The sequence below is a fragment of the Mus caroli genome, chromosome 4 (genome assembly GCF_900094665.2).
Source record: "Mus caroli chromosome 4, CAROLI_EIJ_v1.1, whole genome shotgun sequence".
NCBI classification, from domain to species: Eukaryota; Metazoa; Chordata; class Mammalia; order Rodentia; family Muridae; genus Mus; species Mus caroli.
Window position 1 is genome coordinate 79,846,360 of NC_034573.1, and position 16,124 is coordinate 79,862,483.

Genomic DNA, 16,124 nt, shown 5'->3' on the forward strand with positions numbered 1-16,124 from the left:
ACACACACACACACACACACACACACACACACACATATATATATATATATATATATGCATCTCTCTGTGTCTGCATTGTGAAGATGGAAGCTGTTGCTATTGAGACTTGGAAGAACAAGGTTAGGTACAGGGACCAAGGTGGACTCTGCCGAATTCAACAGAAGCTCTGATGGACAGTCTGACTCTTTGAGAACCTTGGGCCTCCACACAGCCTGTGATAGAGGAATGTCACTGACTCTGCATTCAGATATTTTTCTTTAGAGCAAGTTGTCTGTTCAAGCCTAAGATTCTTGATGGGGTTGTTGTATTTAATACTGGGGCTTACACAGATGACCTAGTTACCCTGCTGTGGTGGATTATTCTAGGCTATTATGTGCCCTTTAGTAATCATCTCAGCTATCACTCTGATTGCATTACAAAGTGAAATATTAGGGGTTTTAGTCTTGAGAGCTTCTGTCCATATCTATACATGAACAGCTCACCATCCTCAGTCAGAAACTGTTTTGACAGAAAAGGAAATTGATCACCCAGCCCACCATGAACTCCATTGCTTTTGCTTGTCCTCCCAGTGATGTACACAAATATAGGTATAAGATATTATTGACAGGTTATATATCTGCTTGCCATTTTTATAAGGGAACTTCTTAGACACATCATATATTTATATAAAAACACAAGTACATTCTAATATTTTCAGGCATGTTAGCTAACCATCCACTCCAATCTCCACGTGGGTGAATCTTGCTTAACATAGCAAATGGATTCCTGTAAAATAATCTAGGATTTTTAAAAGGAAATATTTTCAGTGCAACAGTGGAACTTGCTATTTAAAGAAACCATGCAACTAGCTGCTTTGGAAATGAAGAATTCTTCCATGAAATGAATAATTCCTTTGATTTTTCAAAGATTGATTAAACTACACACCTAAAAATTTTTTAGTTGATTAGGATTGTCTAGAACAGTAGTTTAAGTAATAAAAACAGAACAGATAAACTTCATTTTACAACGAACAACACACAGAATGACCCGTGGACTGTTTATTGACTATATCCAGAAGCCCTGAATATATGCATTATTGGTATTTTATGGCTTTAATTAAGACAATCGTCTCTTATGAAATACTATAAAGTGCAATATTAAAAAAATTAAAAAAGCCAAAAGGCATCCTTTGTCCTTCAGTTTTATCCTGATGGTAAGAGTTGGAGAGTCATTGAGTTAACTGGCAAGGAATTTTCTGCCCTTAATTAGCGCATGCAATTTCATCCAGGAAATGATATTTCACTTTTCTCTTGTTTGTGTGTATGTAACATTATTTAAGAAATTTAGTATCTCTTTTGGCTAGCTGGGTGTTTTAGAGACCTGTCAGTGTTCAAGGTCTTCACTATTTATATCTCTATTATGAAGAAACTGCAACCAAAGAGAAAATTCCCATCCCCAAACAGCAGGAAGTGACCTTACTGTTTCTAGGAACCTACTGCACAAGGAAGTAAAGACACCATGGGACTCATAACAAGGGTTTCTCCAGTCCTTTCTCTGACTTCCCATTTGAAATGTCTTCCTCCCAGGATCAATGTAGGCAAGCACACACACACAGACTTGGAGCAATTTGATGTGGCTCCTTTCCTGTTTCCCTTTTGACTATATGGAACGAAGAAGATGCAAGATACAAAAAGAGCTGCAACCTCGACCTCACTGGCCCTCTATGATTACGCTGTGCCCAGTGCTTATCTTGACAACCAACTCCCATTGGATCCGTATTCAAGTCTACTGGTCCTTGGAAGGTATTTGCACTACTGTGTACCTCTGTGGTTACAGATTCTGCCTGCCATCCAACAGCAATTAGAATGCACTTCTCCAAGGATTAGTCATCCACAGGGAAGTGTGGTTGGGGGTAAAGGCCTAGAACTTTTGAATATTTACACTGTGACAACAGCAGGAAGAAAAGGAAGAGGAGAGAAAGGAGATGGAGGAAGAGGAGAAGGAAGAAGAAAACACCTAAACAAATGAACAAAAATTCAAGGATGCTTCTGATGAAAATAGGTACAGTGGCAACTTTTAACCATGTCATGGAAAAAGATCAAAAAGTGTTCAAAAGCAGTTGACTTCTGCCACAAAGGAAACACAGAAAAGCAAAGCAAACCAAACCAAACAAATAAAAAAGTCATCAGCTGTGGGGTCTTAGGGATAAGCTGGATGGGACTCTTCTGTCAGTGTCAAACATTGAACTTGGTTACACTAGGAACTTTTTGCTGATATCCCATGATGACTTATGGTCAGTGGTCCTTTGTACTTTAGTAACCAGCAGACAGATTCTCCCAGTGGAATCAGTCTCTGGTGGGAGCCCATGCAAGTCCACAGCATTCCTTCATCCTTAGCTACTTATTAATTTTCTAGCCCAGCCCATCAGTCTCTTAGGAAAAGTGCTTTGGCTTAGGCACCACACTTCTCCATTTAGTCCCTCATTGTACAATAATTTGAGCCCATGTGCCTAAACTTTCAGGACTAGGTTGATCTCTCAAAGCCTGGCTAGGTCATGCGTTTGTTTATCCGTTTGTTTGTCCTTTGTGTGGCCCTTTCTCCCACCCTTTCTTAAGAAAAGACTCACAAACAAGATTAAAGACTTTGGTGCCATTTAGGTAGTCTAAAGCGAGGTTGATTGTCTATGTGTGAGAAAGGCATGTGGATGCATGCTGTCTGGGCGGTCTACATGGGAAGCAAGCTACTTCCAGATGTAGCGAACATGAGCACATCTGTGATTGCACAGAGGTCTATGTCCTCCTTGTTGCAGCAACCACAGCCTCTGTGGACCCAAAGTGCCAAGTGACATGAGAGAAATAGCTCGAAGGTGCAATAATATGTATTGGATCTGAGCTGGCTGTATTTCCTTTATTGCTTTTCTTAGCTATATATTTCAAAGAATACGAAGCTGTGAGATTAAAAAGGACCACAAAGATCCAAAGGCAGTAAACTGAACTCAGACAGAAACTGGGGCAAGGCACAGGTACCTTTCTTTCCTGAGTCCTTCTTGACATGTGCTTTTCAAATGAATGTAGAATATGTATAGACTCTCGTAACTGTTTAAAAATGTCTGTTATTCATAACCATTTTAAACACCATAGATATATTTGGTTGCTTTCTTAGGAATCCTATTACAAATAAATTATCTTCTCTTTCCCCCTCCCCCTTTGAGTTTTAAATTTTTCTACCAACTCTCTCTTAATGGGAAGACCTTGTCTGCTAATTGAAAAGAATGTCGTGAGAGGCATGGGAATTGAGGATGACAGCTTCAAAATTATTAGGCCAAGTGAATACATTAAGAGTACGTGTTAGTTTCTATAGAATGCTTTTTCTGGAACAGACCTGCAGTCTGTAACTTGCTACTTGTTGGAGTCCCAATCTTTCTGGGGGCAAGGAAGAATAGAGTTTGTGTGTGTGCCTGCACACTCAAGTGTGTGTGCATGTGTGTTTGTATGAAAGCCCACCAAAATTCTCTGAAATGCTTCATTCAGACAGGCATCAAACCCTATCAAACGCTTCAGTGCAATTCTCTCAATAGAATTCTTTAAATTCCATCTCCCCCTCTGACTGGCCAGTAGCTCTAACAGTTGCCTCTCCTGTGATCAACGTTCTGTTAAGGTGGTCTGGGTGTGGATAACCTTCTTTTACAGACATTATCTTACTTCATCTTAAGTCACAGAGGCATTTAAAAGATGTGGGAATTGGTGGTGTAGGGGAGTTGGCCAAGTCTCTCTGGCCAGGAGCAGATATATATTAATGTCACCAAAAATCTAATCACGGAGGCAGCTGTGTTTTGCTGAAAGGCCTCCAAACTACCTGACTCATGTCTTCCCTATGAAATAATTTCTAATGGCCCCTGTCAGAGGCCTTTGAAAAAGCATTGTCCTTGAATATGAGACGGTCCTTGCCTCTTTTTATGACACTAAAGTGAGGTTCCAGATATTCTGCATCATCTTCTGAGCTGATGAATAACCCCATCTCTGAGCCTCTGCACATGGACTCTGCCCTGCTGACTCTGTCTGGCATGTTTAGGTCCTGGGAAGTTGAATAACACCATTAATCTCATGCTTCATCCCATCAGAGACTGGCCAGGTCCAGAGGGCAGGTGGATGTGTCATGGACACTCTCAAATTCGAATCTAGGAGTTTCTATTTTAGAATCCTCAGTCTGAACCAAGTTTCTCTCCTGTTTCAGGGTTGCCTAAGGCTATAGGAGAGATGACAGCAAGCAAGACTGGCTTGGTTTTTCTCTGAGTACCAAATTTCCCATTTGGGTACAATTCCTTTATTTTAGGATGAGTGGTAAAATTTTGGGTTGAACTTTTGATATTATTTCATACCCTGCTCTGGAGAAGCAAAGAGACAGCAGTCTAATATTCTTCTCCCATGCCTCTTGTTGCATATTTTTACTTCTCTGAAAGCAACAGGGACACAGCTGCCCATTCCCTACATTCTGTGGGTTGAAGTGTTTGAATGGTATGCGAGTGTTTGTGTGTATATGTGCACAGAATAAAAAAAAAAAAACCTTTTGTTCAAAAATGTTCACTTTGGTCAGTGTGCATGAGTTTCCTCTTCCTTGCCTGTCAAATCTGATGCTCTTTGCTTTGGGATTCCAAGTGTGATTGGACCAGTAGGGTGATGCCACCCTGGATATTGTCTGTCAGCAGACCCAGTACACTTGCACACACTGCCATGCAAGAAAGAAATTGGTGATGACCTAAGTCTATCCTGTAGGAAGCAGTTTTACAACGATGCGAATGATCCCAGGACAATATATGGCCACATAGCCACACACTCCTCAGACAAGGCAGCAAGGGCTAGCAGCAGATAGATGGTGCCTGCACCTCTCAGGGAGGGGGGACACCATGACTTTGGGAATGTTGCCTTCTCAAAGCAACTTTGGTTCAGGACCACAATGCTTCCTATGAAGCAGAACTCCTAGCTCTTAGGCACCTGGGGTGCTTCCTGGCTTCTTGGTGAGGAGGGGATAGTAATGATGGGAGAAGATATTCTCTGACCTTTCTTACTTTACAGTCTATTTGTAGTTGGTTTTTAAACAAATTATCCGTTTTCAGCAATAAACCAACCAGAAATCAGGATTTATCCGACAATCATCACGCTCTTATCTGAGCAGCCAGGACAAGAATCTGAGATTTTTAAAACTGAAAACTCACTTTTCCTTTGCCTTTCTCTGTAAGGAAGCAGCAACCCAGATACTTGCCCCATACAAAGTCCAACCCTTGATAAATGGGGCATGGATTTCTCTTTCGCCATTGAAACCCCAACTCTGCAGTGTTGGAGAGACTTGAAAGCCAATTTCTTAGGCGGCAGACCTTTTTATTTCCTGTGTCCTCAGGGGGCCGCCACTTTGAAGTGCCTTTTGCCTAAGAGTGAAGAGAGGTGATGGGCTTGCTCTGCCTGCTGTTGCCCTGCTCTGTAAATGGAGGGTTTGTAGATGGAATGCTGAACTTCAGCTGCAGTATTGGGTTACCCGACCTTTTAAATTCAGCTTTGAGTTCTGCATCCTGCCTGCCTCCCTGTGTTAAGGGGTGTTCACAACAGTCCGAATAGGCATAGTGCCAGATCAGGGCATGAATACGCAGCGACATTCTCCGTGCATGATGTGTGCTGATTTACACTCGGGGGGGGGGTGGTGGTGGTGGTCACCCTCTCTTCACTTTTTCAGTTGATTTTAAGGAGAAAGTATGGTTTAGGGAAATGAAAAACTCTGCATATATTTTTTTTCAATGTAATTTGCTGCCAGCCAGTCCCATTTTCTACTGAAATAAACCTTGTAGAAGTCATACAAGATGTCAGACAGAGCTTGGGGACACTCAGTGAATGAGATGACCCCATGTGAAGCTGAGCAAGATATCAGAGTGACTGCTTCCAAGTAGTGTAAAGAAACGATGGAACATGTACGGTCTCCACTGTGCTTGGAATGCTAAAGTTCCAGATGGGGTTATGATGGGAGGCAGGATACAGTTGTTGTATGGGTCTACAGACCAAATCCATGACACAGGACTTGGAAACTGTTCTGGGGTGGGGGGTGGGGGCCTCTGCAAACAAACCTGAACAGCCTCAACCAAACATTGCCAGACTTTAGTTTATATCTCCTGGGAATGATCTGTAGACACTGCAGCCCTTTGTGACTGCACTGAAAAATGCTCTAAGGAGCTATGCCCTTATGTTCCCATTGGGTGGCAACCCCCACTGAGCACCTCTGCTGGACGGTGATTTTCAGCACACATCTCAGCGCTCTTGGCAGGACTTTGGACTGTGTGGGAGCCCTTGGCATTAAAACATGTCAGATGACAATCATGGCTAAGATTGCCCTTGTTCTTTTGATGATAATGGGCCGTGCACTGGAACATGATAGGTTCAGTTTATATAATTTTTGCTGTCCTAGAAAAGCACTAATTTTGTTTTTCATTCATACCATCTACTTGCATGCTGGGGCATTACAAGAAAACAAACCAAACCAAAACTGCCCAACCCTCATCAGACCCCTCTCCTTGCCACCCAGTCTGAGTGTCACCTGTCTGATGGAGTCCCGAAGGTCTCAGAGCACCCCAGTGGGGAGGAGCCAGGTGATTCTTTTTGGCTTGTGAGAGTATTTTAGAGGTTCTAACTGGGGCTCCTATAGACTCCCTCTATTAAGCTCTCCTTCTGCAAAGAATTTCACTAAACTCAGTACATCCAAAGCAGGCTAGAGACCACAGCAAAGAGCACTTTGCCTACTGATTCTGTTAATTCAGCTTTTGCACTTGAGGGGCAAAGCACAAACTGAAGGTTGAAGGTTGATGCCCCTCTTCAAATAGGTACTATAAATATACTAGTGCTATCCCTGAAAAGATGCATTTGCACTTAAATATATGGTTTTTAATATATATATATATTCTTTCTGTTTGTGTACAGTTATGTATTAATCTATAGGTATAGGAGAAGAGGTATAGTACAGAAACAGGCAAGATTTGTATGCTCATGTGTATATATTTATAATATTTGTATTTATATGTATGCATAGCCTCTGTCCTCTATTGTGTCATCACAATGAATGTACCTCCGACCAGCGAGGAGTACCTGTCAGTGGTGATGGAGGTCCTCTTTGCCTCTTACACGGAGTCCTTTCATCAGGCAAGGGTGAGGTGCCTGTGAAGTGAATGTCCCCGTAGGAATCCATCCTTCCTCCAACCTTCCAAGGAGGGATACTTGCCTCCCAGGGCTGTGCACAAGCTGCCTCTTCTCAAGACTGCAAGGAGCCTGGAGCCCAGAGCCGGGAGGGACCATCCATGCTGTTGGTTTAAGATATGGCTTTTCCACTAGATGGAGACAGGGCACACGAGAACTTTGTCTTCCAGGAGGACGCTGACCACCAGGAACACGAAGTAGAGGCCAAACATGATGAAGCCGAGGATTTTGTTCATCCGCCATTTGCAGAGGGCGATGGAGAGAATGACAAAAAGCAACATGATGAAGAGGAGGACGATGGCACAGAAGAGGCCATTGCTGCTGACAGTCACTGGGCTGAATCTGTGGATGATGGTGTAGAGGAGCCAGGGCAGTGGGAGCCTGAGAGGAAGAGAAGCAGGCAGGAGAAGAGGGACAGGGAGCAGTCAGGTAAGGTGAAGAAGCACTAGAGGATGCCTGTCTATGATTTGAGGAGGGTGGCATTTTAGGGTCTCTAGGACAAATGATTGGCTCAGGAAACTATGTAAAGAAGTAGGTGGTGGGGGGGAACCCTTGGACACTTGTCCAACTTCCTGACTCGTTTGTTCTCTAGTGGACAACATCAAAGAGGTGCCTGCTACAGGTGACCTCTGAATTAGATTCAAATTAGTTTCTGTTTTCTTTCTAGAGGAGATTACAGTGTGCTCTCAGTCCTAAAAGGTGAACCAAAATTTGCATGGGGTGAGGGGAGATCAGGGCATCAGAAAAAGGATACAGGCATGAGTGGTGAAAACAAAGAAGAGAGCCTCTAATTTTCAGAATGGAGACAGAGTAAGAAGGACCTAAAATGCCATAAGATTGTATGGTGGTGGTGGGGACCAAGGGACAATGTCGCAGTTTGAAGTTTATTCTGGGAAAGATATATGGTGATAACCATTTACTAAAAAAGGGTCTTGGGTGGGGCATAGTGGCACATGCTTTAATCTCAGAACTCAGGAGGCAGAGACCAGCTTGTCTCTGTAAGGTTTGAAGCCAGACTTGTCTACAGACAGAGCTCCAGGACAGTTAGAACTACATAGTGAGATCCTGTCTCACTCTGTAGTCAAAAAACCCAGCTAACTGACAACCAATTAACCAACTAACCAACCAACCAACCAACCAACTAACCAACCAACCAACCAACCAAAGGGTCTTACATTTATAATGAATTTTTAAAACTTTACTATAGATTTTCCTATTAGTTTTCTTGCTTTGAGCTGACTTTTGAAATCTGACAACAACCATTGTTTCCTAATCAGAGTGCTGACTTTGACAATCATGAGGAAGAATAGTTGTTGGGAACAAGTAGGAGTTAGTTAACTGAGCCTTGTAGGTAAAGAAACATGGCGGGAAATAGTTGGTTCCTGTGGTATACCGCCCTCTGGAGGCAGCTCTGAGGCATGCAGCCAGGTCCCAGCTGAGCCTAGGAAGGGTCAGGTGTGCTGGGTTTCTGGGGTGTTGGGGAGGAAGTAACCTTTTGAATCACAAAATTTTCTAACGGAAAAGCAAATAGGACATAGCATGCTTTTCCTTCCTTCCTTCCTTCCTTCCTTCCTTCCTTCCTTCTTTCTTTCTTTCCTTTTTCTTTTTATAAGCTAATATGAGTGGCTGCATTATGTATGCATTTTTGAATTCCTAGGCCTGGCACGTGTAGACACATAGGGGTGCTATGCTGACTTAGGCAAAGCTCAAGTGATTGACACCATAGTCTGTGATGTTAAAGCAGATCTTTGTTCACTAACACTTCAGTGCATCGTGATGGACCAAGGAACCCAAAACATTTGACTTCCACTAAACTTTGTACTATAAAGCTGTGTCTTGAACATGCCCGAAAGGCCAGCTGTTAAAGGTTTGGTCTCCAGCCTGAGGCTCTTGGGAGGTGATGGAACCTTTAGGAGATAGGGTGGAAGGAAGGTAGGTCACTGGGGCCATGATCTTGAATGGGATTTTGGGGCCCTGTCTCCTTTCTGTTGTTTCTTTGCTACCTGGCCACAACGAGGTACACAGGCCTTCTCTGCCATGTGCTCCCACTGTGACACACTGGTTACCCAAAGGCCACAGGTTGACACCTCTGAAGCCATGAGTGAAAATAAATGTCTTCGCCTTTAAGGTGATAGAGTTTAGATATTTGTCATGGGGTAGGAAGCCAAATAGCCCACAGTCACACTTATACACATGCACAACTGATTTTGGTAAAGTTGAGGCGGGTAGCACTTCTGATAGTTTGTAAAACTATTTGAGGAGTGACACTTCTCACACCTCTTGATCTGTCAGCTCTGTTTTCAGTGAAGAAACATAAGAGAATGGGCTACAAGTGTGACTTGATTCAGAAAAATGATCACTTTTGCCTTATTTGAGTAAAGAGTTGGGGATCTTTTTGTAATTTCTAGCAGCAAAGAACTAGTTAGATCGTGAGTAAGCCAATGTAATGTTATGTAGCTATTTAAGACCACAAGCTTAGAGATCTGAGCTACAGAACAGCTGGACAAATGTGTGACTAGCATGCAAGGTGCCCTAGCGTCATTTGCTTTGCCTAAGACAACATAGTGCTGTAAACCCAGCACGTGGGATGTCAAGCCAGAAGAGTCAGGAATTCAAGATCATTCTCTTTGATACAGGCTGCCTGAGACCATGATTCACCAAACCCAACCAAGCCAAGCTAAGCCAAACCAAACCAAACCAAGCCAAGCCAAGCCAAAACAAGCCAAACCAAACCACAAACTCTGCAAGCCATATAGTAATAACAGGAAAATACTCATGATGTAATTTTACTTTAGTCTTTCTTTCATTTTTCCTTCTTACTTTTATTTTTGAGACAGGGTCTCTTGTAGCCTAAGTTGGCTCGAACTTGCTATTTGGCTGACTCCTGATCCTTCTCCTTCCACCCCTCACATGATATCTATTTATTGAAGTACTAGGACTAAAAGTAGAGCCTTGTATATAATTTTAATTAAAAAAATGAAGGGCACTCATCAAACTAGCGAGGTAACTTCAATCATGTAAAATGCACATATTTTGAGTGGGTGGCAGATCACCATTCATTTTTTTATGTATCTTCTAAAACCCCATCTACTACTTATGTGTGCAGAAGGAAATGTAGGTAGGACTGTGGAGAAAATTTACATTCACTATATTGTTAATAACACACTCAATGTAATGATAATAAAAACATAAAATTGAACAAAATTTGAGAAAATATTAAAATATTAAAATATTAAAAAAATATTTTGTCTGTTAATGCTGCTTTAAGGGATTTATTGTAATGAAATAATGCCTACAATAGCATAAAGCACAAGAAAGAGAAGAGCTATTGAACGACACTGGTTAGGCTGTGCAAGAGGAGACACACTGGAAGTCAGATTGTCAGTTCCAAGGGTTATGAAAACACCGAGCAGAACGGTGCGCGTGGCCTGCCAGGTTACTAGGAGAAGCCACTTTGTGCCAGGCCTGTGTGGCTTTAAGTTGGAAAAGATAAGTGCCGTCCAAGAGAACAAAACTGGATATTCTCTACAACAATTATTAAATATTTGCAGGAGAAGATAAAAGATAAAGGTCTTCTGGTAGCAGACTACGGGGCAGAGGGAGGGAAGATTATATGATTTCATAACACCCAGCAAAGAACATGTTGTAATTTGTTAGAGTACACACCTTTGGAAAACGTGACAAACATGTCCATCTGAATGCTTAGAAGCCTTAGACTGTAGTGGGCTCTTTCTTTTTCACACTAGAACATCCTCCCTCCTCCCCACTTACTGGACCCACTCAGGTGAGTGTGAATTTGTGAGCAGCAGAGTTGACAAACACAGTTCATCCTAGAGCAAATTCTGTGAAAACACCCTCTATCTGTTCCTGTGATAAGCCCTTGTGAGATGCCATGCACTGGACAATGAATGGGCTAGGCTTTGGTGAGTTCATTAGGGGGATGTTTGAAAGGCTCACAGATCGGCAGGAAGAAATAATCATAGTGAGGATATATAATATGCAGAGTCTATAAGAGCAGGAGCCCTGGGGGTTTGACAGGCACTGGAGAGACAAGTCAGAGTTTCCTGTAGACAGATGAGGAGGCTGTTTAATGGGCAGGCAGCAAAAGCACAAGGCCCTAGGAGAGAGCACCTTGGTCTCTGACAGACGATTCGGATGTTGCAAAGTCACAGCTGGAGTTTACTATGAGACAGAGTGCTTGCCCTCTGAGATCCTATTTTAATCCCAGCTATCTCATTCACCAGTTACACTAACTCTGTGCCTTCTAGTTTCCAAGCAGAAATGAGGTTGATCATACATAATCCACATGACGGTTGCGTGTTTTAAGTTGCTAACTCTAAGCACTATATGAACAATGACAGATGCATGTATAATGGCTTAACTGAAAGGAAAAAGAACACCCTTCAAGATGATCAATAAGAAAGTGGGTGCGTTTTAGTGAATTTCCCAACTTCAGGGTCAAGAGCCCTGTTATCCTGAAAGCATAGAGACTCTGTGACTTAGCTTCTCAGGAGCTGACATTCAGGGTCATTTGTCAATTACTTTTGACGAGTTATATGAATGGGAGAGATAACAGAGTCCCTGCCAATCTGGCTCACTACAGATTATTCCTCCCAAGAACTCCAGTTTGTTCAGGTTGGAAAAAAATGTCTTATCTTCTGCCTTTCAGAAACCCTACGCTGCCAGAAGTTTTCAGGGAAGGAGAAAGAATGTCAATGTTGGGCCCAGGTGTGAGTAGAAAAAAAAAACCCACCAGGAAACTACCAGAGGTATCCCAGTCTTTCCTGGACAGTGCATAGTCATACTGTGTGCTGAGGGTAGTTATGTAAACAAAAGTCTTATTTTCTAGACCACTCTGTATGTAAGTATTTGTTTTTGCTGGTCATAAAAAGCCAGCTGGTTCAATGGAACAGGTCTCCCAGGCTTAAGTTCAGTGGGCACTTGGGAAGTTTTGGGTTAGAGGACCAGCTCATGTTTCTACAGCTTAGAAGACAAAGACAGAAGTGGAGTTGGTGCGCATGCTTCTAGAACATTTTACTCACCCCACAGTGATGTCAAAGATGTTGCTTCCAACAGAGCTGGATACAGCCATGTCCCCCAGGCCCTTTCGGGCCACTATGACACTGGTGATAAGATCAGGGATAGAGGTCCCAGCAGCCAAGATGGTCAGACCCATGATTTCTTCACTAATGCCGATCGTCTCTCCAACCTGAATGTGACAGCAGGGACAAGTGTGAGGGTTGGAAGTCACAGACCCCAGTGTCACTATGTGACTCCTTTTTAATGAGCCCTGCCCTTGTTTTGGGATAAGTGCCGATACAATAAAAATGAACAAGCCGTAATCAATGATAAAGGAGTTTATACAGCTTTAACATCCATACCCAGGAAGTCAGCCATGTGCATATGAAGATTAAACAGGCTATCTCAAATAATAACGAGTTGTAGAAACTCTGAGTTCAGCCACCATACTGTGTCTTCTCACACAGCATAAGGGAAGCTGCAAGATTCATTTAAAAAGTCAATAGACTTTGAACCTAAGGCTAGCACCTGACAATGGCATCAAGTCCTAGGGCCCTTTAATCTCTTACTGAGTGTTAAGCTAGTCTCTCAACTTTTTCTTAATGCCTCCACCACTCTTAAACACCTATAACCTGTATTGTTTCCACAGGGACCTTGGCAGTCAGTGGGTATACTCAGGCTTGGAAATATGAATCTAAATCAACAAAACAGCTCCACATCAAGGAATCAGAGGGCCTCAGGCAATTAATAACAGTTCCTTGTACAGTGTTCTGATTCTTGCATTCCTAGCCATCAAGTAGGGATTATAATACCTACCTTACAAGGAGATTGTGGGCTAAGTGATGGTTTGTAAATAGTGCATCATTATTGAAAAATGAGAAGGTGCAGTATTCTATTTCATCAAGGTGTTTATTTAAGGCTGCTGAGCTGTGGTTGAAGAACTGGTCTAGCCTCACCTAGAAGCTCCATCCATCCATCCATCCATCCATCCATCCATCCATCCATCCATACTGGAGAATCAAACTCAGGGCATTGCACATGCTAGGCAAGTATCTACCATTAAACCACACACTCAGTCCTGGATTCTTTGAGACAGCATCCCACTATGTAGCCTAGGCTAGCTTTGAACTCAGGATCCTCCTGCTTCTGTCTGTTTCCTAAGTTCTGGGACAGTGATTGTAAGCCACCATACATTATTTCCTTTATTTCTTCAAATACTTTGTTTTGTGGGGATTTAAAAAAAAAATTATATGTTTTTCTGGTGCTGGTGAATCATTGGTTTCAAAACTTTTAGACAATGTTTTCCAATAGTCGAATTTATGACACCCACAGCATTTTTCGAAACATTCAATGGGCAAAATAACACACAGGAATAAATGTTTTAGGGAATAGAACACTTCTTTCTAACTCTCTCTCTCTCTCTCTCTCTCTCTCTCTCTCTCTCTTTTGATTTATAAGTTCATAATATCTTGGTTCCTGGTAACTTAAAGTCACAAAGAAAATGGTTTTTATTTTGACAGTCTGCTCAAAGTCCATTGAGCTGACTTAGTCCCCCAGACATACAGATTCACTGCCCTTCCCCCATTAGAAGGTAAGTTCCACAGCAGGTAAAGACACTTGCCACCAAGTCTGTAACCTGAGTTAGATATCCAGGACCCACATGGTGAAAGAAGAGGAGCAATTTGGTAATTCTACCTGCCCTTCCCCCCACTAATAAATGTTAATTAAAAACTTTAAAAAAGAAAGGAAAGTAATCTACATGCAAGCAACATCCTTATTGAAGATAATACTGTGTGAAAATATTAGGTTATAAAAATTGCTGTTTGAGTTGCTGACTTGATTTTCTTAAAAAAGTAGTTAAATGAGGTCCTCATGAGATTTGCTCAGTGAGCAAAGGCACTGGCCTCCAAGCCTGGAGACCTGATGCCAGAGCCTACATGGTGGCAGGAGAGAAATGACTCTGCACGTTGTCCTCTGACAGTCACACGTGTGTTGTGGCATGTGTATGCTCCTCTCTGCCCAAATACATAAAACAAGTGGAAATAAAGTTAAACAAATTCTATCCAACTTGGGATCAGGGCAGAATTTCTAGCCACTTCTGATGTAATTCTAAACAGATCTGTACCGCATTGTACTGTGTATTTGTGTGATGCGCTATTCTCAGGCAATTAATGATAAACTCTAAAGACGCCATCTCCTACAGCATCAAATATTCTTCTAAGAGGACATTCTTTATGCAACAACAAACAAGCACCCCCCTCAGAAGTGTGGGAATGAATGAGCTTTCATCTTTAGCAAATAATAAAAATACATACATACCCAAGACCTGTTTTAAAATAAATTTCTTTATGATTTTACCACCAGCAAATGTTTGATTTGTGTTTTTGTTTTAGAGGGTGATATATCTGGGGTTGTTGTGTAAAAATATTTCTTGGAGAAGGAGAGCTTTACAAAGAAACAGGTTAAGAAGCTGTGTGCTGTGTGCTCTAAGGGCCAGCTAGCTGTATGAAGGAGCCACTCACGCTGGTGATTTCCCTGGAAAACAGGCAGGCCCAGTTTGCACATAATGTTCCTCTTCTCTTTGACTAAATGATTAAATTAACCCTAAGTAAGTTGCAATTGATTTAAACATTCTTAATGATTTTAATTCTTAGAGGGAATGCTGCTGCAGCGACCATTTAGCATCACACGATTTATGTTTGGAGTTTGAGTGCCATTTCCAACAGAAGAGCACAAGACAAAGAGAAGCATGGTGGCTGGTCAAGAACACAGGTGTGCGCCCTACAGCCCAGAATACCTTTTATGTCTCAGATGAGGTTAGCCTCAATTTCCCGATTCTCATTCTCCTTCCTTTACCTTTCAAGCACTAGGATTCCAAACATGTGCTACCATGCCTGGCTGCCTGGGCACTTTTCTTAGCAGTTTTGAACTCAATTCCTTTATCTGCAGGTTGCAGATGATGAACATTCCCTCTCAAATCTACCCACAGGATTAAAAACAAGAGTAAAAAGACAAAGGGCATGGACTGCTCAGCATGGAGCCCATCCTCAAGAAGTAATGGTTCCTACTCTCTGCTTTGAGGATGAAAGTTTGAAAGCACTCATTCATGTTTCCAAGCAGTAATTCTGCCATGATGTCTTGGGAACCAGCATTGTGACTGGTACTGAGTTAAGACAAGAATGACATACATCATTATGTATGTCTCTCTCTCTCTCTCTCTCTCTCTCTCTCTCTCTCTCTCTCTTTCTCTCTCAACTGAAGCTCAAGGAAGAACATTTTGTCTTTGGGACCTTTCTTAATAACCATTGTTAAAAGGCTGGTGAGGGAGCTGATGAGATGGCTCAGTGAGTAAGAATACTAGCTGTTCTTCTAGAGGTTCTAAGTTCAATTCCCAGCCACCACATGGTGGCTCACAGCCATCTGTAAAGCAATCTGATGCCCTCTTCTGGCATGTACATGTAAATAATAAATACATAAATAATTAAAAGGCTGGTGAGGGTTGAGGAGGTAGCTCAGTGGGCAAGAACAGTTACTGCATGAGTCTCAGGACCTAGGTTCAGATCCAAGGTATCTGTGTGAAAAGGCCTGTCGCCCCAGCATGGGGGCTTGGGGTGGAGACAGGAAGAACACTGGGGCTTGCTGCCTGCCAGTCTAGCTGAAAGGTTTAGTGGAGAGACACTGTCTCCAGGTCATATAAGGTAGGGAATAATAAAGGACAACACAGAGGACTTCCTATGACTACCATATGGACTTACACATGTGCACACATGCATATAATGCACACAATACACAGAGACCTATCTTTCTTTCTTTCTTTCTTTCTTTCTTTCTTTCTTTCTTTCTTTCTTTCTTTCTTTCTTTCTTTCTTTCTTCCTTCCTTCCTTCCTTCCTTCCTTC

At 42.2% G+C, this 16,124-nt stretch overlaps 1 protein-coding gene across 8 annotated transcripts in view; it reads right to left on the reverse strand.

Annotated features, from left to right (window-relative positions):
- Positions 1-13: 13 nt before the first annotated feature.
- Positions 14-16,124, reverse strand: part of Slc24a2 (solute carrier family 24 member 2) — a 237,444-nt gene continuing 221,333 nt past the window's right edge. For all 8 annotated transcript variants that reach the window (XM_029476317.1, XM_029476321.1, XM_021160559.2 and 5 more), the window contains 2 exons: positions 12,251-12,417; positions 14-7,589 (listed from right to left, as the gene is read on the reverse strand). In XM_029476317.1, the coding sequence (XP_029332177.1) occupies positions 7,340-7,589; positions 12,251-12,417 (417 nt within the window). In that variant the 3' untranslated portion in view covers positions 14-7,339. The remainder of the gene's footprint in view (positions 7,590-12,250; positions 12,418-16,124) is intronic.